The following is a 23800-nucleotide window of genomic DNA, read 5'->3' as shown; positions in this document are numbered from 1 at the left end:
ACAGAGAAACAAACTACTTTAAAACATTCAACAAGACCAGCACATCTTATTTTCATGTGTTTTGAAACTGACATGGAAGTTTCTTATTCAAAACTGCTTTCCCTCTTCATGAGGATGTCTGTGAACATTTGGGACAAACCACTAACTGTTAAAAGATTTCATTACTAACTGAAAAGTTATTATTCACAAAAAAAGCATATATAACAGGGCAAGAATGTAAATATCAGCTAATTACTTTAAATTCTCTGTATTTGGTCAACAGGTGAAGTAGCCTTGTTCTAACTTGTGAAAGATAGTACAGATCACGTCAGAAATGGCAGAGAAGATAAAACAGTTGCTTTCAGCTTTTAAAAGTCATGACAGAACTAAGTCTTGATCATTTTGATTACCATCTCATTTTTCTTCTTCAATGTCTTATTTTAAATGCAATATGACAACAGCAGCTGTCACTTCAAATATTGCCTGGAAGAGCAGCCTGTACTTCTAACATCACACAACAGCTAAAATCTTGAGCAAAAGTCTACCAACGACATGGACGTCTAACTACTCATGAAGTGCGATGTTGTAAGCAGAGTAAGTGCAGAATACAAAACTAATCAGAGAGATTTAAGTGATGAGCTGCTGAACTTAACAGAAAAATGCTTTGGCGGATTGTAAAAAAGCAAAGCTTTTGAAAGCCTTTAAGAGTTTAGAAGAAGTTGAAAGACAAAGAAATAAACATATCTCTCAGTTTTTTCTGCAGTCTGAAGTGATATAGGATACCTCTACTCAAAAATAGTTACCTGAGTAATTTTAAAAGATAACTGCTTTGGTTGCGTGATAGGGTGGTCCCCAAAAGCTAATGAAGTAGGAGAAGGACTATTCTGACGAACCTGGAATGCATGAAAACAAAGGATTTTAGATACAACTGTAATATCCAATTATGAGCATAGCCTTGTTTACAACTCTTGGCAGGAAAATCATGTAGAATAGAGAAATAAGGTATTTTTATTACAGAAGATGCTACTTGGAGCACTGCATTGACAGTTATCACTATGTTGTTACATATCACTTGCTGTTTAGAAAGGATGCAATATATTCTCTGAGAAAACTAAGACTGTCACTTTTGGGGAACAGACTGAAAGATTTAAGACAATACAAGACTGACCTAAGGCGATGTCAGTCTTACACAGACTTATTTTTCCGATTCTGAGCTTTCACAACTCAAAAATAAAGTAACGTGAGTTATTTTTGGAGTGGTTATTTCTCATGGGAGAACCAGAAAGGGGAAGCTAGTGTAGATCAGAACACAAATCCCATTAATTAAACTTTCCAAAACCCACTAGTTTGTGTGAATGAGACTGTTTTCAAGCCAAATTACACAATCTGTATTACACCCCATACTGTTAGCAAGAATAAGAGGATGCTTGAAGATGAGGTCTATCAGCAGAGAAAACAAATCCTTTCTGTAACTGGCAGAATCTGTTTGGCCATTTAGGATCACATGTGGGTACGCTTAACAATGAAATTGTGCATATGAAGAGGAAAAAAAATTAATTAGTATTACCAACAAAGAGAATTTTAAAAGGATACAGGCAAATTAGGTGTCAATTATTTAAAAAATTATGATTTATCAAAAACGGAGCTTTTAAAGTCCTGAGTTAGGGGTTCAGTTTCCTCATAAGTAACAAAAATCTTCCCCTTTTTTGTGTGAGGCTTGTGAACAGATGTCATTAGAACATTTTAACATTTATTCAACATTTTACATAATTACTTTGTATTTAAAAATTATGTTTTAGAAAAAAAGTCCCAGCATCAACAGAAAATTTTAGTTTTATTATTTAACTTGAACCCTTTTTTTTTGCTGTTGAGAGAATGAAACCCTTCCCAGGATTCCTTCCTTTGAAAACTCTTCCCTCCAATATGGATTCTTTTCAGTTATGCTACTTTTAGACTATGAAAGTATCTCCAGTAGTTATGAAGTTCACAAACTTACAGAAGAAGGAGCGGAATGTGAATTCTGAGGAGATCGGATTGCAGGAGGTACACCTCGCACTGGACTAGAGCCGTTTCCACCTTGGTACTGTAGAGAAGATACGGCCCTCCCATTAGTCAATCTTCTTATCAAAATACATTATACTTCTACTGAATGATACAGCTCATCTGTACACAGAATTCGTAAATCAGACTGTATTACTCTTATTAGTGTAGCCTTTGGCCATTTAAAGAAAAGCGTGAAAGAAAATGTTTTTTCTATCTTAGCTAAGGCTGCACCAAGAGACCACTGCAACTCTACTTCAAGGTTTAATACTCATAAACCTACATAAAGAAAAAAAATATCCTCTCAAGAGGCCTGTCCGTTACAAGCAAAAATTTTGTAACATCCAAAAAAAGCTAGGAGTAAATTTTAAACCTAAAGTAAATTTTACAAACACACAAAAACCGTACCTCAAAATAGTCACTAATCTTGTGACCACGTCCCCCAATATTCTTTCCTGAAACAAATACATTAATACATTAGAACTGATTAAATAAATTACTTATAGATGTGTCTTACATTTTTACCTAGACATTAATTATACCAATGTCTTAGCACTTATTAATTGGTTTTCTTTGATGTGCTAATATGTGATCTCCCTACGTAGATAATTAAGGGATTGGTCACTACAAAGAGATTTGCATATTCCATTCATTGAGAAATCAGAAATTAAGTCACGCTTCAATTCCTAAACCAGATTAGTGCAGACTTAGCGGTAAGCCTAGACCTCTTCTAGATAACAGGAAATTCATCTCTCATCCTACAGATCAAACCTTTAGCTCTAAGTCCCTCCCCTTTTCAAGCAGTATCTCTAAGTTCACCCACTTCCAAAATACCAAATTAACCAAATCTATTAACATTATATGCTCCAGGTGAGTTATTGTGCCCAAATGTTCAGCCCAAGGATTTCCCTAAGTGTCAGTAACAGCACGGGCATGGAGGATGACAAGTATTTCCATTCCTCCCAACCTGATTATGAATCGGCTAACTCACAGGGTTAACTGGGGAGATAAATAGCGCAGAATGGGAGAGCAGAATTTCTTTTATCTTAATCAGTATTGAGACTTCAGGAGCACCAATGTGAATTAATCTTTCTTCAACGTGAGGACCTGACCCAGAAGTGGCACTCCAGAGACCACATCAATCCCTTACCCAATGGCATAAATCCTTTCTTCTATTTGGCCCTAAGATGACAGATTTGTCTGTATTTGTCTCCCGTACAGGTCAGACTACCTGTTAGGAGACATCTTGAAAACAGACCATTGTTCAAAGCTTTTTTTCTTTATAGAAAGAAATTTTTGCAATAAATTAGGAGATCATTACCCATAGGTCCAAAAATGTAATTTTGGACTTTTTAGCAAAGATTTTCAAGCTTTTCTATTGCTTCAGCCCTGAAGAATTCTTTCTAGTCCAATATGCCTCTATATTGGCACTGCTGCATAACTTTGTGTCACTAAGAAATACCACAAAGAAACAGAAACATTTGGCAGCCCTTTTTGTGTCAAGACTTTTAACAGAAATATTTAGATAAAATAACTCAAAGACCTAGAACAGCACACAGCGAACTCCTCCCACCCAGTTAGTGTACCTGTCACTGCTACTGCCCTCTAGCCAGTTCTTTACCTACCCTATAATTCTGCTAGTGATTTCTGTCTTCATGCTGAATTCTCATATATCGCTTTATCAAAATAAAATTTGCCTTCATCCAGGTAAAGGAGACAGGCTGCATACCCTTTCAGTATAGAAAAATCTATTCTATGTCATGTTACAAAATTCTGCACGGAAGAAATACATCAAATTATTTTGGCACAGCCAATTCTAAATATATTTATACTGATTTTAACCCACTTTCCAATTACCTTCATGTTCTAAACAATACTTTTCTTCAACATTTATGGATTATTTTGCATGTTACAAAGTCAAAATCCTAGGTATGCAATATACAAGAGATGTATCTCTTGTTCCTTTTTTCAATACAATGGCGGTATTTGCTGTGCTTCAACGGTACTGTACCACTCCAATATGCTGCAGTTTCCTAGGCCAGTTCCTTGAAAACACTGCGGTGCAGACTATTCAGTTTCACTGCTGCTGACAGTAAAACAGTGATTATAAGACATTATAATCATGTTGTCTGTGCCAAAAAGTTCCTAAAATTTCTATCATCTCTAATTTCAACTCTCATTGGTAGCAGGAAGGATAAGCTACTAGAACAATGGAGGTAGGAAATTTCATTCAAGTTCTTTGAACAAAGCAGGTCTCTATGAAGCAACACTTACAAAGAAATTAATCTTAGTCAAACTACATAATTCTTCTACTAATGGCATCTTGCATCATGAAGACTTCCAGATATGGAGCCCATTGATATGTATCTGAAGTGACATTTCCTAGCTCAGTAACAAAAAAAAGCTAATACAGATTTTATCAAAACTATTTCCTCTACCCTTTTGATGAATTTTTGTCTTGAGTTTAAATTTTTACCACTCCTATCCCAAAAGTCACATTAAAGAGAGGAACAACAAAAACTAGGCTTTGTAAACATTAAATTGGAAATCAGTTTCATCCCAATTTCCCCATTCCTCTAGACAACTACACTGTACAATAATCCATAGAAAAGGAAGAATAAAATTCAATTTTTAAATATACCTGAAAAACAAGCAATCAGATACTGTAATCTGCAATCCCTTTTCCCCCTCACCTACTGAAAAGAAATACAAACCACAAAGGTATTTTGGATAGGAAGAGATGCTACAATTCTTAAAAAAGTATACAGAGTTGTATCATAGCTGCAAGTTACACACACAGTAGCACACGATTCTCATGGGCAATTAGCAGCCCAGTTTAGGTTTTACTTGCCCATCCCTTCCAGTGACCAATGGGGGGGAGGGATACATAATTTATCATCCAAAACCCAACACCTGTCTTATGCAAGCAAAAATAAAAAATTTTTAAGGCTAACAGTCAAAACTTTGTGCATTATAATTTGATTAAATACATGCAATAACTATCTAATTCATTTACATTTTTGTTTACCTTGGCTGCTTTCACTCTGCGTGTCTGCTTTTCTTTTTCTTCCTCTGGAAGGTTCTGACTGTTTCTTCTCTGGAGTCTACAAACAACAAAAAGAACATGATCCAACAGCAGCTCTCTTTATTTGTATTATTGCTATATTATTGTGAAATAAATTTAAATCCTCATTCATAAAACATGATTTCACAATTCAGTAGGGATGTAATTTCAGGTCATAGTTAAAGCAGATAATATGATCCTTGGTCAATCAGATAAATACAAGCTACAAAAGATATTTAAGAAAGTGAGAAATAATTCTTAAATAATTTCCCAAAAGGCAATTCTGCATATTCATTGTTAAGCAATTATACCTTTTCATCCATTCTTGGGTTTATCAGCACCCAATTTGGTTTCACTTATGGCTGCATTTCACCAAGATCTTCATATTATAGTTGTGGGTGTTTTAAAGCTTAATACTTAGTGAAATAAGCTAATTCTTGATGATGTTTTCTACACACTGGCACAGTATGAATACAAACTTCTAGTGCTGCAATAGGAAGCCAATAATGTTACTTGTTTTCAGAAGTGCAGAAGTCATCTCCAAACTAATATAAATGAGAGCAATTGCTCAAAATTTTAATATCTATCCACTTGGAAAAGTGTTCTCATTCCCTCACCATTATATTTGTATCTCAAGAAAGAAAAACATGAATGATAAGTGAAAAAATACAGATCTGTTAAAAATTTATTCCAGAAATATTATATATAGTTGCCTATAAACTACAATCAGCATGTACAACACAGACATCAAGAAAGGGCGGTGATCAGAAGTATCTCTAAATTATACTTGCTCTCCCTTTATCTGAGGATTCAAACCAGTTAGTCTCCCCAGTGTAAGTTAAATTCTACAAGCTGTTTTGGTTCAAGGAAAATATACTGCAGCTGCGTGTGTATTCAGCCTCCAAGCAGCCTCATACAAGCAACCGGAGAAAGCATAGAAGCCATTACATGAACTCTGTTTTACAATCAAGAAATCAATAGTCCCTAATATCTTGGACTAAATTTGAGTGATAAGACGCTTCATTTTTTCATGATACCATCATAAAATCTTTTCACTGTATTTGTCATTTTGTGTCCCAAGCATTCTTTCTCAACACAGCAAATGACACACAAATTCAAATTTCAACCCATCACTAAAAGCATTTCAAGTATGTTTCAGTTCCAAGATCTTCACGTGGATATCTTCAAATATAAATTCACTGCAAATATCTTAAAATACTTATTTTGGCAAAGAACTACTTTAAGTTATCTGTGATCTGTAGAAAATTATCAGTCTATAAAAGAACAGTCAGGACAAGAAAGGTCTTCCTTATCTAGACCATGTCTTTTTCAGACGTTTTTGCTCTGTCAATAGCTTCACAAAAACACCTTTGGAAGTTTTACAATGGTAACTGTTGTATTATCAGGCTACAAAGGAAGTTTGAATTACATACATTTTATTTTAAATTGAACTCTTCTAACCAAAATCGGCATCTTTTACAGTGCTATCGTACGTTAGCAAACCGTACAACACAGACTCCTGGAAATGAAGTTCTCTTAAGACTGTATGATTCTAAAAGCAGAACACATAGCTTAGAAATACTACTTTAATAGTTTACAATTACTGCCAGGTAAATACATAACATTAAGCTGTTTTTCCACAAAACTAAATTGAAACTATTTAACCAAGCATTTTCACAGTACTCTTATTTGCCAACTTTCAATTTCGCAGTTGTTGTTCTAATATAGTCAGTTTTACATACCATATCAAGCAAAAAGTTCTTTAAAAGCTAATTAATGACTAAACATTTAAGATTTCCCCCACTAAAACTAGTTTGCAGCTGCACTGACTGATGTCTTGTATTTAAAAAACAGACATTTAAACAGGTTTACAGTTTTAAAACTGAAACTCAAATAATTCATAAATGTCTATTTCCTTAAGCTCTTCTGACTTCTTTCAGTGTTTAATTTAACCTTCCAAACTAAAAAGTATTAGCACACTAATGAGGTTATTAATGAGGTTACCCAACAAGGTCATGTTCACCTTTTCTAAGTACGAATTCACGTGGTAATGTACAGCACACATCAATCACAGGAAATTTTCTCCAAAATCCTTTCTAATGAATGGAATCATATGAATTACAAGAAACTGGAGACTAATGGGCCTGAGGAGTATCCTCCTGGTAAATGAAGACTCAAGTTGCTTTCAGTCACTTCAGAAGGATTTACATATAGCCAAGATTTAGGGTAAAATCCCACTATTTCACAAGCAAGACAAAATAGTTTTGAAGTTATCCAAAGTCAGATTGCAAAACTATATTGTTAGCCACAGCTTGGCATATTAGCAGAGCCTCATACATCATGATCTTGATCCTAGATTACTCCTCGATTTTAATGTGCTTCCCCTGAGTCTTCTCTTCACATTCATGGTTTTAAGTCTTGGCTTTTCACATCATCTTTTATAAAATAAACATTTCTAAGTACCAATTCTCAACTAGTTAGTCTCCTTTAAAAAAATATGCAGATAAGTATTTTTATATATTTTATGTATAGTTAAATATTTTCTACCATTATTGTAGAACTGGTAACAACATAACTCAGGAAGTTATTTTTGTAGGGGAAAAAAAAATTTAAATCATGTATAATAAAATCAAAGTGGGTTTTTTTTTTTGTCTCTCAACACTTAAATCTCCAGTATGCTTAACAGTTATGATTTTTTTAGTTAATATTTTTCATATGCATAATGAATGTGTTGATAGTTTTCCACAATTATTTTCTTCTAAATCCTACCCTCCTCCCAAAGCTTTACAACCACATCAAACAAATACAGCAGTGCTGCTTTCCTCTGGAACACATTATAAATTCCAGTTACATCAAACCTTCAGTTACTTCTGAAATTACATTTATAATGAGGGTTCTGTATTATTGGGAACCGCAGCAACGGAACAGCTACAAGCAAGCAGAACAAAACATTCAAATAACTAATCAAACTGGACAAATCAAGCCACAGACAAAGCTGTCCTCCTTTAAATAATTCATTATGTACAGAGAATAGAAAATACTAGTTATAAATAAAAGAATGTATTTGTAACCAAAACAAGGAGTAATCTATTTTAATGAGGAATGATGGGGAAGGCCAAAATACTGAAAAACTATCAGAAGCACTTGTTCACAACCTGAAGTAGCCAACTTCGGATTTATCTTAACTACAGGTAGCTAATACAAACTCAAATTAAGACCTATATGCCACAGCAACAAAGCATTTAATAAAATAAAAATAACATATCCATTTAAAAAGAAACTGGAATACAGGTCTGGATATCAAGATCAAACATCCAGCTAATGTTTATCACTCACAATGCTGAACTGAATCCAGAATAAAGCCTGGTTTCAAGTTATTTTGCAGATCAAACTTTACCTCTGTAAAGTATCTCGATTAAAACTATTATTCAGATAAGTTGCCCCTCTTCATATATCCATCATACAGGAAAAAAAAAGACTACAGTTCTAACAGTTGTATTTTCTGCAATCCTGTGTGCAAAAAGTAAAAAAGAAAAAATTCACACCGGAAAAAAACCAACCAAACAAACAAACAAAAAAAGGGGTGTGCGTGTGGGAAGCCTGCCTTGTTTTGAAAACTAAGCGTGACTTTTTTTCTTTTAATGTGCCACTTAGTGATGAAAGCACAGAATGAGGACATGAATGTACCATCACAATTTGATCAGAAATTGACATTCTTGCTAGAAATTAATTTCCAGAATTCTGAGATTTGCATTTAGACTTTTTTTCCCCCTTCTAAAATCTATCGTAATACAACAGCTCTCTCTCAACATCAAATGATGGCACTGCCTCCCATATGAATAAGTCTTTGTATTTCTACACTACCATCCACAAGAGGAATTCCCTATTATTATGAAACCTTCACTGTCACACCTTTAAAAAAAAAAAAACAACACATAAAAAATCCCACAACCTGTTTGCAATATTAAGAACTAAAATGTACGTTTTAGAGGATTACAGCATATAAGTAAGCAGATGTTATTTTAAGAACAAAACTCTAAAAACTTATTAACATATTTGGTATTACAATCACAATTTAAGTGAATACAACCGACAACTTCTGAAAATGGGTCAAGAAATCATATTCCATTATTCAATGTCATTAAAACTCATCTTTCAGAAAACACATAAGAAACATGGAGCACTGTGCACTGGAGATCTGTGCAGGGACTTTTTAGGAAACAAGTCTATTGCTGCTTTAGAATACAAGTTTTAGGATTTTTTTTTAAAAATAAATTATCCCTACCCACAAGTACGGCTTGAGGTTAAAACAGTGTGCAGAGACTGAAGACACGGGTTGAACTTTCAAACTTACATGCCTTGGAAAAACCTTACCTCCGTATCATGTACACAACTGTGAAATAACATTTTTTGCACCAAAAAGTTATTACACATATAGTCAGTGTTCTGAGATCACGACTACTCACAGACACGTTCTTCTGTCAAAGAACTGCAATAATGCATCATAACCTTCAAGCTACTGCAGCACATTTTTATTCCCACACCTACATCAGAACTGCATCACTGCAACACTGCCCAAAGTAATTCTAGGAAAAGCCATGAAGAAAAACAACAGGCAGGCAGACTCTTCTGGTTAAGAAAATTGTCTATACACAATTGAAAGGAAAATCCAGCTGGGAAAGGCAAGGGGGAAAAAAAACCACAGCAGAGCCTTTTTCAAAGAGGAAAACACGAAATCACATATACACAACATTTATTTATAAGGTATCGGTCTTGGGAACCAATTAAATTCACTTGCTGGTTAGCCCAGTATAAAAGCAAACATCAGTCAGTCTCTTGTAGTGACTGAGTGAATGAACAACTAGGCCCCAAAATAAAGCTTTAACATGCGAAAATAACATCGAAAGCACATTCGAAACAACCCTCCCTCCAGCATGACACATACTCAAACACAGGTCTAGCCTGGGCTAGAAATACGCTCTTGCTTACAACAGGTATAATCTTATCGATGCAATCTGTGATGTACACAGGCAAAACTGTCAGAGGGACTCACTGACCCCAAAAAAGGTAAACTGTAAGAGCTGCATTAGTGCAACTATATCAGTGCTGGTCACTAAGAGGAAAATCTACTCCAGGGAAGTCTGCACATTAAAACCTAATAAGAGTATGAATCCTTTTTTGGATGTGGTGATATGAAGTGGTACTAGGTAAGGAAATACACAGTGACAACTGCAGCTTTTGCAAATGCAGATGACAGCTACTGTCTGACCGTGGAGTAAATCCGTATTTTGAAAGAAAACATAGCAAACTAGTTTCTAGAGTATTTTCACAGATGCAGCCAAAGACTATTCAAAGTTTATCTGTGCTGATGAAAACCGTAGTACTTATTAAGCAAAAGGCAGCAAACTGTTTAAGCATTTTCAGCTCCAAAAGCTGTATGTATCCTCATAGCACAACTACATAGATAATAAAGAAGCAGAAGCAGCTGGTTTCATGACCAAAAATCCAAAGAAACTTTCATGAAGTCACGTCTCCTCCTCCAAGAGATGGTATCTTTTAGTAAGGTATGCTTTTTCCTATATAGCTGTCTATGTGGCATTTTACTTCAAAAGCTTTTACATAAAATTAGGCATCAAAGTGGAATATAAAATTATGACTTGTTAGCATTAAACTCTGAGGTAATAATGAATCTGTCCTGTATACTTACCTCTGATTCTTTATCGCTTAAAGATCCCAAGCTTCCGAAACTGTGATTTGAACTTTCGTTATTTGTTGAGGCCTACCAAGACAAATAAAATACCAAACATTATATACAGATTTATAAAACAGCTAATCCACTATTATCACTCACAGTTATAACAAGAAACAGTAATAAAATTTCATGCTTGCAAGGAAAAATTTATTATAGTGCACTTGTGACTTACAAGGGGGAAAAGAAATTTGACAGGTGGATGTTTTGACAGGGCACAGTAAATTCTTTCAATTGCTTTTAAGCCAAGTAAAACCCTAGAACATTCACAAACGTTTCAGTCTTATTTGGGAATAGCAAAATATCCAATGAAAAACCCTATGAAATGGTTCCACAGAATGGGCTAAAAAAGCCAATGTTGCTGAAAGTGCTGGAGACTACTAAAAATTTTCCTTTTTGAAAGAAAAAGAGGGTTTAATTTTCTCCAAGACAGATACTAGGCTATTCACACAGAATCACAGAATGTTAGGGATTGGAAGGGACCTCGAAAGATCATCTAGTCCAATCCCCCTGCCGGGGCAGGATTGCCTAGACCATATCACACAGGAACACGTCCAGGCAGGTTTTGAATGTCTCCAGAGAAGGAGACAACCTCCACAACCTCTCTGGGCAGCCTGTTCCAGTGTTCGGTCACCCTCACCATAAAGAAGTTTTTCCTCAAATTTAAGTGGAACCTCCTGTGTTCCAGCTTGCACCCATTGCCCCTTGTCCTGTCAAGGGATGTCACTGAGAAGAGCCTGGCTCCATCCTCATGACACTTGCTCTTTACATATTTATAAACATTAATGAGGTCACCCCTCAGTCTCCTCTTCTCCAAGCTAAAGAGACCCAGCTCCCTCAGCCTCTCCTCATAAGGGAGATGTTCCACTCCCTTAATCATCTTCGTGGCTCTGCGCTGGACTCTCTCTAGCAGTTCCCTGTCCTTCTTGAACTGAGGGGCCCAGAACTGGACACAATACTCCAGATGCGGCCTCACCAGGGCAGAGTAGAGGGGGAGGAGAACCTCTCTCGACCTGCTGACCACACCCCTTCTAATACACCCCAGGATGCCATTGGCCTTCTTGGCCACAAGGGCACACTGCTGGCTCATGGTCATTCTGTTGTCCACTAGGACCCCCAGGTCCCTTTCCCCTACGCTGGTCTCCAACAGCTCTGCCCCCAACTTGTACTGGTACATGGGGTTGTTCTTGCCCAGATGCAGGACTCTACACTTGCCCTTGTTATATTTCATTAAATTTCTCCCTGCCCAACTCTCCAGCCTGTCCAGGTCTCTCTGAATGGCTGCGCAGCCTTCCGGCACATCAGCCACTCCTCCCAGCTTTGTGTCATCAGCGAACTTGCTGACAGCGCACTCTAATCCCTCATCCAAGTCATTAATGAATATATTGAATAGAACTGGTCCCAGAACCGACCCTTGCGGAACTCCGCTAGACACAGACCTCCAACTGGACTCTGTCCCGCTGACCACTACTCTCTGGCTTCTTTCCTTCAGCCAGTTCACAATCCACCTCACTACCCGATCATCCAGACCACACTTCCCCAGTTTAGCTGCGAGGATGCTGTGGGAGACCGTGTCAAACGCTTTACTGAAATCGAGATAGACCACATCCACAGCTTTACCATCATCTATCCACCGGGTAACATCCTCATAAAAGGCTATCAAGTTGGTTGAGCAAGACTTCCCGTTGGTGAAGCCATGCTGAGTGCCCCTAATGATCCCCCTATCCTTGATGTGCCTAGAGACAGCACCAAGGACAAGTTGCTCCATCACCTTTCCGGGGATGGAGGTGAGGCTGACTGGTCTATAGTTACCCGGGTCCTCCCTTCTTGCCCTTTTTGAAGACTGGAGTGACATTCGCTTTCCTCCAGTCCTCAGGCACCTCTCCCGTTGCCCACGACTTAGCAAAGATGATGGAGAGTGGCCTAGCAATGACTTCCGCCAGCTCCCTCAGCACCCGCGGGTGCATCCCATCAGGGCCCATGGATTTATGGACGTCCAGATTGCTTAATTGGTCCCTGACCCAGCCCTCATCAACCAAGACAGATTCCTCCTCTATCCTGACTTCTTCTGAGGCCGCAGGGGTCCAGGGCTCCTCAGGACAGCCTCCAACAGTATAGACAGAGGCAAAGAAGGCATTCAGTAACTCCGCCTTCTTTTTATCCTCTGTCTCCAGGACCCCCACCTCATTCATCAGTGGGCCTACATTGCCTCTAGTGTTGGCTTTACCTGCAATGTATTTGAAGAAGCCCTTTCTGTTGTCCTTGACCTCTCTTGCAAGGTTTAATTCCAAGGAGGCCTTAGCTTTCCTAGTTGCCTCCCTACATCCTCTGACAACAGACTTATATTCCTCCCAAGTGGCCAGCCCCTCCTTCCACGATCTGTACACTCTCTTCTTCCACTTGAGTTTTCCCAGCAGTTCCCTGTTCAACCATGCAGGTCTCCTGGTACCCTTCCTTGACTTCCTACCTGTTGGGATGCTCTGATCTTGAGCTCGGAAGAAGCAGTCCTTGAATGCTAACCAACTATCTTGGGCCCCCTTACCTTCTAGTACCCTGTCCCATGGGATTTCCCCTAGCAATTGCTTGAAAAGGCCAAAGTTGGCCCTCCTGAAGTCCAGGGTTGTGATTCTGCTAGCTATTCTGTTCCTGCCACATGAGATCCTGAACTCTACCATCTCATGGTCACTACAACCAAGGCTGCCCTCAACCTTCACCGCTTCAACCAGACCCTCCTTGTTAGTGAGGATAAGATCCAGCAGCGCTCCTCTCCTAGTTGGCTCATCCACCATTTGCATCAGAAAGTTATCATCAACGCACTGGAGGAACCTCCTGGACTGGGGATGGCTGGCTGAGTAGGCCTCCCAGCAAATACCAGGGTAGTTGAAATCCCCCATGACAACCAGGCCCTGTAATTGCAAGACTGCTCTCAGCTGCCTGTAGAAGGCCTCATCACCCTCCTCATCCTGATCCGGTGGCCTGTAATAGACACCCACAACAGTATCACCCCTGCCAGCCTGCCCCTTAATTCGCACCCACAAACTCTCAACTCGCTCCTGATCCGCCTCTGGACAGAACTCAATACATTCTAGCTGCTCACTCACATAAAGAGCAACTCCACCACCTCTCCTTAGCGGCCTGTCTTTCCTGAACAGGACATAGCCATCCACGACCACATTCCAGTCATGCGAGGCATCCCACCAAGTCTCTGTAATTGCCAGTAGATCATAGCCCCCCGACCGAACACGGATTTCTAACTCCTCCTGTTTATTCCCCATGCTGCGTGCATTGGTGTACAGGCATTTCAGGGAGCGAGTTGGGCACACCGATTTCATCCCAGATTCACCCCCTGATTTCACCCCAGGGGGATGGGAGGCCTCCTGGTCTACCTCAACACTAGAGCGTTGCCCCAGTGGTGCAAGCCCAGCTACTACCCCATCCCCCTTCGAATCTAGTTTAAAGCTCTCCGAATGAGCCCTGCTAATTCCTGTCCCAGAACCCTTTTGCCCCTACGACATAAGCCTTTCCCATGTATCACTGTCACGCCTGTTGTCTTATAAAACCAGCCATTATCAAAGAACCCAAAGCCCTGCCTGTAGCACCAGTCTCGTAGCCAGGCGTTAATAGAGAGAATCCTACTATTCCATCCCACGTCATCACCTGAAAATGGAAGGAGGGAGGAGAAAACAACTTGTGCTCCAGACTCTTTCACCAACCGTCCTAGGGCCTTGTAGTCTTTCTTCATCCCCCTCAGACTACGGGATGCAGCTTCTTCCCCACCTGTCTGGAAGATCAGCAGGGGGTAGTAGTCTGTGGCCTTCACCAGGTTGGGGAGTTGCCTGGTGATATCCCTGATTCGGGCTCCAGGCAGGCTGCAGACCTCCCTGTGATGGGGGTCAGCTCTGCATATTGGGCCCTCAGATCCCTTTAGGAAGGAGTCTCCAACCACTAAAACTCTACTATTGTAGAGATTATTTTTTTTTAATCCATTCATTGACAGAAAATTACAACCTATTGACGATATTGTTCTACATTCTTACAACAAACCATTTCCCCCAAAGTAACAAATTTAGACTAGTGAGAAAAAAAAAAAAAGAAAAAAACCTGTGAAATAGTATCAAGTCACAGTATTTATTTAGAAATTTTCTAAGGCCGATTTATTCAGATCTTTTGAACACAGAATGGCAACAAGGACTTTTTATTGAAAGAGTCTGTTCCACATTCACATAACAAAAAATGCCAACATCAGTTGAGCTTCTTTTTATTACAAGAAGAAAAATTTTACACTGCTGGATTATTCTCTTCCATATAGGAAGATGGAACAAATACTTTGAAGTGAAACAACAATTAGTTCCAAGGCAAACACTCAGCTTGCTTCAAAGCACTAATTCCAGCACTGCATCAGTTCGCAGGACAATACTGATCTGTGACATCTTCTGAATAACTAGATCATCTCTGAATTAAAATTTCTGGAGAAATGTTAGCTAAACCCACAAAATTTCCATGTGTGCTCCCCTCCCCAAGCAGTCTCTACTATAGAAATGCCTATATGTAGTTCTTCCTTGCGATGCCTCAGTATCTGGTCATCGGAGTCAGCTAAGACAATAATCTCAGCAACCTACATTTGTATTTCCACCCTTGCTTACTGAAAAAGATGATGGGCTTTTATTCCTCCCAACCATTCCAAAACTCTTCAGCAAAACAGTAGATAAGGGTAAGCTTTCAAAATAGTAGTCCCAATAAGTAAGAGTCCATCTCAATTTAATTACTAGAAGAATAATGACCTAGAATATTTCCAAAAATAACCAGTAAGTGCAGCTGCAAGCTCTGTATTGTCTTGCTAGGTTAGGTAAACCAGTATTTGGTACGTGTGGATTCGGGTATGTATGCGAAAAGGAAGTTTTCTCATTTTTGCCTTCAAAGTGAAAGCAGACCAATGGAGATCATATTTATACATCATATTTTCCCAGTTACCTCTGCACATCAGATCAAAAAGGTTTTAGTAAGTTTTTTAATAAAAATCAGATAAGCCTCTCTCAACATCCCCCACCAAGAATGAAGACTATATTTTAAAAAAAAAAGCATATTCCAAACACAGCCCAGATCAGCTACTACACTTCATGTTATCTGCTTGGATACAGAAATAAGAAATACAAACAGAACTGATATAATTGCCATTTTACTGATGGTGGGACAAATCACACGACTAGATACTGGTATTCCCCTCTACGCTCCTGCCTCCCAAACCAAAAAAAAAAGTAAGCAGGAAAAAGAAGAGATATTGCACTATATACTGAATATCATATGTGGAATATTTCTGGTCAAAGGTAAGAAGAACAGTGTCTTAGGTGAGGATCTGAACCAATCAGAATACAGTGGTAGTATCATCTTCTGCAAATAATTACCAAAGTATATGGTAGTATTAAAAAAAACGCTTTATCCAGTTATCTGTTCAAACAGATCTTGGAATGTGTCAGGGACAAGAAATTTATATTTTACATGGTAGAGTGAAAAAAGGAAATTAGCTGTTTTAAATTTCATTTTTTCTGGCTAATTTGGATGAACAAACCAAGAACCTGGAAGTGGAATATAATTTGGCTAAAAGTGAAATCAGATGAACAACAGACAACAACAGACTTGAAGAGATTTATGGAAATGGTAAGCAGTGACTCACAGGGGATCAAAGTCTGAAGAAAAGGAACACGGAGAAACTTGATAATGACTTTTAAAGAAAATGTATTACACATATAGCAGTAGACAGATTCTGAGAAGGAAAGACTGGCAATAAGGTAAGGGACCAACACAGCTGTATCAAAAATTAATAGAAGGGTTTATAAATACATTAAAAGTTAAAAGAAGGTACAGATCTAGTAATGAAAAAGGACAAATAATCATCTGAATTACAAACAATTACCTTAGCAATTACAGTGAGCTAATAAATTAGGGGAGTAAGTAGTACTAGAGAATCCAAGGAAAAAAGAAACAAAGATAGGCCAGAATTACTGGGTTTGCCTCTATCTAATTTTAATCATAAGATATGGCAAGTACACATTTTTGCAGTCATAATCAGAAGGCAATTAAATAAAAAGAGATAACAACAGTGCATCAACCACACTGTGTCAATCCAACCTGATTCCTTCCCCTGACCATTTAACTCACTTCTTGGTTAAGATGGTAGTAACAGAAGTGACATGTCATCTTTTTTACATCTTTGTGACAGTTACCTTCATATCACTTTCAAAAACAAATTAAGAAGTTATGATGGAAGATTGCTATGCACTGATTTCAATTCTTTATAATTTGTTAATAGTCATCAATACATCACACATCTCCAAAAATCTCATCAACGTCTGCTATCAAGTAGTATTTTGTTCTCTAATCTAGACTGGTAATTAAAATGTGGAACAGGAAATGAAAAATACTAACCAAGTTTCCGCAAAATACTTAAAATATAAGGACACTGCAAACACTGCAGAAAAAGAATTCAGAAGTGCTTTGGTCATGGGTGAAATGTGCCTTAAAAATTAGTATTATATCTTTTTAACGTCAGTTTATTAAGCACTACACGTGGTGAAGAACATTCACAGAATCACAGAATCATCAGAGAATCACAGAATGATTGGGGTTGGAAGGGACCTCTGGAGATCATCCAGTCCAACCCCATGCTAAAGTAGGTTCATCTAGAGCACATTGCACAGGGTCGCGTCCAGGCGGGTTTTGAATATCTCCAGAGAAGGAGACTCTACAACCTCCCTGGGCAGCCTGTTCCAGTGCTGTCATCCTCAACGTAAACAAGTTTTTCCTCATATTTAGATAGAACTTCCCATGTTTCACTTTGTGCCTGTTGCCCCTTGTCCTGTCGCTGGGCACCACTGAGAAGAGTCTGGCCCCATCCTCTTGACACCTGCCCTTAAAGTATCTGTAAGTATTGATAAGATCCCCTCTCAGTCTTCTCTTCTCCAGGTTAAACAGACCCAAATCAAATCAAATGCACAAATACAAAACTAAGTACCTCTGGCTAGGCAATATTATTGCAGAAATCAGTTTTGGAAGTTGAAGCTAGTAACTTGAACAGAATTTGTAATAAAGGCAAATTTATTTTGCAAATATATCAACTGAAGGGTAATATATGACATATGGAAGGTAATTAAGCCCCGCTATTCAATGTTCATAAGGTTTTTCCTCAAGTTTTGCAGCCTGGTTTAGATACTAACAGACAGACTGCAGAAAGTCTACAATGGAAGTAGGTAAAATTGATATAAATGTCTGGAAAAGTTGAAAGAATTTGACTTTGTTAATCTAGATATATTAGTCTTCAAACAAGTTTAATCTTAAAAACAGAGGTCACACCAGACTTCCTGTGTCTATTTCAAGCCAAACTCTAAGCAGATGGCCATCTGCACAAGGGACAACTCCACTTAAATACTGGGAAAAACTTCCATCTCTGATCACATGCACACTAGAGCAACACCACAAAAGAGCCTGTATAAGCCCACTCTTTGGTGTTTTAAGAACAACTAAATGTCCACGTCATAGATAGGTTCAGGATAAACAATCCTATCACAAAGCAAAATAACAGACTAACAAGGATTTTCCTGAGAACCTCTTCCAATCCTGTACTTTTGCAAGTAAATCACATGGGCAATATACAAGTGAGACAGTGTGAGATAAATTAGTATTTCAAAGATGGTAGATCCGGATGCTCTTAGAACTTACTTTAGCTCCAACACTGCAACTTCCAGTACTCCCAGTGCTGCCACTTACTACTCCTGTAAATCTTGCCTCTAACAATTCTTGTCTTCTTGGGTCCAGGCTATGAAGCTCATCCATTGCTCCTAAAAAAAGGTAAATAAATTCATTATATTCCCTAATATTTGCAGTGGAATATTTTACAAATAAGCCAAACATACCACTGGCCTATGCAGAGAAAGGATTTATGCCCTCAACTTGACAATAATTCACCATCTGTTACCCAATAACGAATGCACTCAATGAGTTCCAGAAATTTTGGGAAAAGTTCTGTGTATAAGAATAGCCTTGTCAATTTTGGTGAAAACTAGAACCTGTTAGAGGCATGTAAGAGACGTGGAGTCTGCAGCGTGTGATACGCCAACCAGGCAATTATTTATAGATTAAAAACTAGCTGACAGGAGCAAAATACTTTCCAGCATAAAACCTCCCAATTCTGCAATCCCCTTGTTTTCCATATTATTTAAATCGTTCAGGCTATCAACGTATCAATGTCCAAGACAAACAAGTAAGAATCATAGGAAAAAAAAAAGGAAAATCAGAAGTACATGAGTAGGCTGTAACGTGATGTGTAGCTTTCTAATTTGTATTTAAATCACTTATGGCTGTTTAATGAGTCTGAAAGATGATCTAGACAGTCTTCCGTATTTACACAAACTGCGTTCTTTGCTTTTATCTTTTCAACTACTTGAACTTCAGTTTATCTTCAGTTGGAAACATTTCAGTTGCTTTCTTTTAAATAAGATATTTAACACCAAAGTCTTTATGCACTATTTTAATAGCATATCCCTCAAGTACCATATAAAGTGATATAATCTCATTTTTTTCAACTAAGACACAACTTAACAAGTCTGTGCTTTTCAGTCCCACAGGACAACAGAGCAGTTCAGAAAGGACTGCAAGTAATAACTATGTGTATTCAAACAGTGGGATGAAAAACAGCTTTTGGAATTCCCTTTTCATGAGAACTACAGTTTGCAGAGTTTAAGTGCTCCTATGAACACCAACCCATCAGCTAAGCATCCTGACAACCAAGGCATCAGCATAGCTTTCCTCACCATTGATAAGACATGAGACACCTTCTTATACGACTCTTGGGTATCTCACAAATCTTTAATGTTCAAGAACTAGACAGGCCTTTCTGTACCACACATTTTGGCCACTCCTGGCCATGCGGCTAACCCTCCTGATAGGGAAAGCATTGGCTCTGCTATTTGGCTAATTCAAGTTGCCCTTGTTCCCGCAGGAAGGCAGATGAGGCGAGTGTGGTGTCAGTGCCTGTTTACTGCAGAGCCCGGTACCCAGACCTCCTCTGATGGAAGAAAACCACACCAAGAGAAAAACGGTCAAGGAAGGAGACATTCGGGAAACGTGTTGCTGGCAGAGCCTTCTTTTGAAAAATCAAACCACAAGTGGTAGGTTGAGGATATCACATTTTGTTTCTGGAGGTGGGGGAGTTTACCCAAACACAGCCACATACGGAGCTGCGGATCTTTTTTCCATCAATGCAGGGGAATTAGCCAGTTTGAAACTGCAGCTGGCTTACACCACTTCTGAACTTGCCTAGTAAAAATTCCTCCAATTTCTACATATTTTAGATTGTAAGCTCTCTGGCGTAAAGACTGGTTTACTACGTGTATGCGCACTGCAGAACAATAGTGAATCCTCTTTAAACTCTTGCTTCCTAAAACGTGCTTGTGTACTGCTCCCAAGAGTTTCAAAATCAAATTGTACACTTCTCATATGCACAAAAAATAGGTCTTACATTTACACATTGTGCAATAAGGGTTGGTCTTTGTTGTTTTTTTTTTAAAAAGGCAGACGTGTACAGCATACCTTTCCTAGTATGCGTGGAATCTACACCTTAATGGGAAAGTATTGCTTTGAAAAAGCATAAGAAACTAATCACATCAGACTTGTCAGGTGAGTTTAAATGATTATTGTTTTGCTTCATCACAGTCAAAGTGTTAAAAGTATATGCCACTCTGAAATAACCAATTGTAGTTTACCAAAGTAACCCATTTAATGAAGCAGGACTAGCAATATTTTGATTTACTAGTCTACTTGATAGCCACTGCCCACAGAAATTCAGAGCTTACTTAAAATTACCGACATAATTCTAGCAATTACAAACCATGCATATATTACAGAAACAGGTACTACCATAGCCTATATTGATTATTTTATGAAATATGGGAAAGCAATAATCACTATGGATAGCTAAGGCTCATTCAAAGTGCTGCAGGGTAAAATTGCTACTGCAGGTCTCCTGTACTCATCTAGATACTAATGTACTAAATAGGTCAGCACCTCTGGGTGACCTTACCAGTCAGAATGGTAATTCAGCAGGTAGAGGGGTAGTCCACAGCACAGTTGAAATATGGTCCTTTTTTTTTCTGCTCAGATTTTAGAGCCTACACATGCCAATGAATGCACTGTATTCTCTTCATTATTTCTGCCTGAGTATTTTTTTTGTTATTATGTTTGGGGTTTTTGTCTTGGTTTGGTTTTTGTTGTTAAATATCCAGAACCAAAAAGCAACACATACTCTGCCATCCTTGTGATCTGAAGGCCAAGACAGAAAAGCTGGATTCAAACCTTCTTTCAACACAGAGCAAATCCTAGGAAGGTCTATTAAACTGCCTTCCTCGTTCATGCTGTAATTTAAAATACACCATTCACTCCCAGACACACAGCTGTTTTTCAAGAACACGCAGTTCTGTACAATCCTTCAGTTGTCAGCACAAGTTACCTACTTTTAAAGGTACTGTAAGCTTTAAGGCACTTCATGTAACAGACAAAAAATTTATTTTTTTTAAACACCAGACTTTATAAATTCTCTTGCTCACAGAACACCTTGCTGCCCACAAGACCGACATAACTTACAGTTTTGAAAATATACCCAAGACTTCTTAATTGAACTAACTACATTCCTACCCCTGAAGGACTACTAACTCAAAAGACATGCAATCACGTTACACAAGTACTTACAGCATATTTACAACGATGCTAAATGAAAGACTGGCATTCCTACCACTCACTGCCATTCAAACTTATACTATCTTCCAAAGAGAACACCTGAAGATTACACAAAACTCAGAGACGAGCCCTAAAAAACTACTTTTCTTTATTTCTTGTAACTGCTACAGATTTTGGAATACTACTTCCAGTAATTTTTTTAAAAAGTTATCAGTTGTTGTATTTTTACCAATAGCTGTTGTATTTTTTGGGAGTGGTGGTATCTCACATATTCATTTATCTTTCAGAATGACATACAGCCTCTCCTCTGAAAACTAATATAAAATATACAGATTTCTTGTCCTGAAAAGGACACTTTTGCAAGAACCGTTTTGAAAAGAGCTCCAAACTCCTCTGAGAATTTGTTAAGTAATGTTATGTCAAAAGTCAAAGTTATAAATTCAGAGAAACAATTTATAAGCTTTTTCATGGTATTTGGTATAATCGATTATACCATATTCTACCTTAGCAAAACAGAGATGTAAGGAATCAAGAGGATCCTCCATGGTAGTTTGGATTTTTCAGAATTGGTGACCAGAAAATAATAAAGTGCAACTACATCTGCACCCCAAAGCCCCACACCTCCAAATATACAAATACTTGCAAAAGATCCAGTTATTTCACCAAATACTTGCTCATACCTCAGTAAAATTGACACTTTAGGACAAAAAGTTTAGCAGAGAGCTGCAACTGGAAGTCCTCACCTCCTAAAACTAGGTCTTTTGAGATACACACCTACTACCATCTCTATCTTGAACACTGCCAGACTACAGAGCAGTGTCGTAGACGCAAACACAAAGGCTTGACAGATCAGACATGTTTTTCTTTTCCTCTAAATACGGAATCAAGCTACAAGACTCAACCTTTATTTTCTACTCTCTTATTACCCTGAATGAACTCTGGTTATCTGGCAATCAATTACAGCTTCGAGATGAAGAAAGATCAACAGCTTCACACATTGTCAGCTTTCTACAATGAAGATAAAGTTCATTATGCAGAAGCCAGATTCTTCTTAGAACAACCCTCCGGATTAGATTGAGGTCCCCTTCTCCTGAATTCAAGGCCAGCACAAACCACCTTTCACTCAAGTGAAAGGCATACTGGTTTGGTTTGGTTTCTTTAACAGACTTACAAGTATACAGCTTTTAATGCCAAAGCAAAATACTTCAGCACGAAGACCTATCTATTGAAGCGAAGAAGATAGTTCAACAATAGCCCAAACGTAAATCGAATTTCCTGGTGTGCTCCTAGTAGGCATTTAGAATCTATGGTAACACACATGTTATGAGAATTATGTCCAGCATACTTTTAGGAACACTTCACATTAACACTGATAATATTACCACCACATAGTCTCTTCACTGACAGTTGCATCCTTTAGATCAGTAAATCTAACTAACATCCAGCTACAAGGGTGAGGGGTGGGAAAATAAAGGAAAAAAAAAAAAGCGCACACATCTCAAATGGTAAGAAAAGCAGCCTGGAAAACAGCTTTTTTTTTTTACCTTTTTTTTTTTTTTTTTTTAAAAAAAAAATCGTAATTCCTTTAAAGCTATTAAACAATCTTTGAGGTTATGAACACCAGACTTTAATCATGGTAACCATTCCAAGTATAGAAACCACTGTTTAACAGCATTGCAATGCAATCCCTAAAGTCCTTAAGTAACTGTTTATTTCAATTTGGAATAGCCTAAATATGCATTTATCCCATTATGTTGATGCTGTAATAATTTAATTTCATAACAATTGAGCACGACAGCTTTTGTCATTCTAGAATACACATGTACCAGCAGATAAAAGGAAACCTTTAAAATATCAAATGCAAAACAGACTACAGAAAATTACTAAAAATACAGATTTTAAAATCCTTAAGCAGTCTCCATAAAAAAAAAAAAGCCCACACAACTACTTTTCTTTCTTCTTTCACCAACATGAAGATGAATCTTGTCTCTGCATCCACGTATATTTCCTTTTAAGTGAACTACTCTCGTCTCATTTGGAAAAAAAACACAACAAAACCAAACCAACAAACCATGTACTCAACTTCATTCTTCTCTCTTATCTTTCTGAAACTCTGGACTTTCCTTACTGCAGAACCAACGAGAAAGGACTTTTTCATTCTCCAAGAAAACAAGGTAACGAAGCTAACATTTCTGCCTCCAAGAAAACAAACTATTTGTTAACAAACTATTTTGCAGTTAGGT

The 23800-nt window shown here is 37.9% G+C and overlaps 1 protein-coding gene across 2 annotated transcripts in view; it reads right to left on the bottom strand.

Annotated features, from left to right (window-relative positions):
* The window catches only part of TLK1 (tousled like kinase 1), an 82373-nt gene that overhangs the window by 36534 nt on the left and 22039 nt on the right, over window positions 1-23800 (bottom strand). For both annotated transcript variants that reach the window (XM_068407349.1, XM_068407348.1), the window contains exons 2-7: window positions 18546-18664; window positions 10791-10862; window positions 5048-5123; window positions 2428-2474; window positions 1976-2062; window positions 783-872 (exon numbers count right to left, since the gene is read on the bottom strand). In XM_068407349.1, coding sequence (XP_068263450.1) covers window positions 783-872; window positions 1976-2062; window positions 2428-2474; window positions 5048-5123; window positions 10791-10862; window positions 18546-18664 — 491 coding nt within the window. The remainder of the gene's footprint in view (window positions 1-782; window positions 873-1975; window positions 2063-2427; window positions 2475-5047; window positions 5124-10790; window positions 10863-18545; window positions 18665-23800) is intronic.

This window comes from Nyctibius grandis, chromosome 9, assembly GCF_013368605.1.
Source record: "Nyctibius grandis isolate bNycGra1 chromosome 9, bNycGra1.pri, whole genome shotgun sequence".
NCBI lineage: Eukaryota > Metazoa > Chordata > Aves > Nyctibiiformes > Nyctibiidae > Nyctibius > Nyctibius grandis.
The sequence above is the reverse complement of the archived record's forward strand: the minus strand, read 5'-3'. Positions and strand labels throughout refer to the sequence as shown.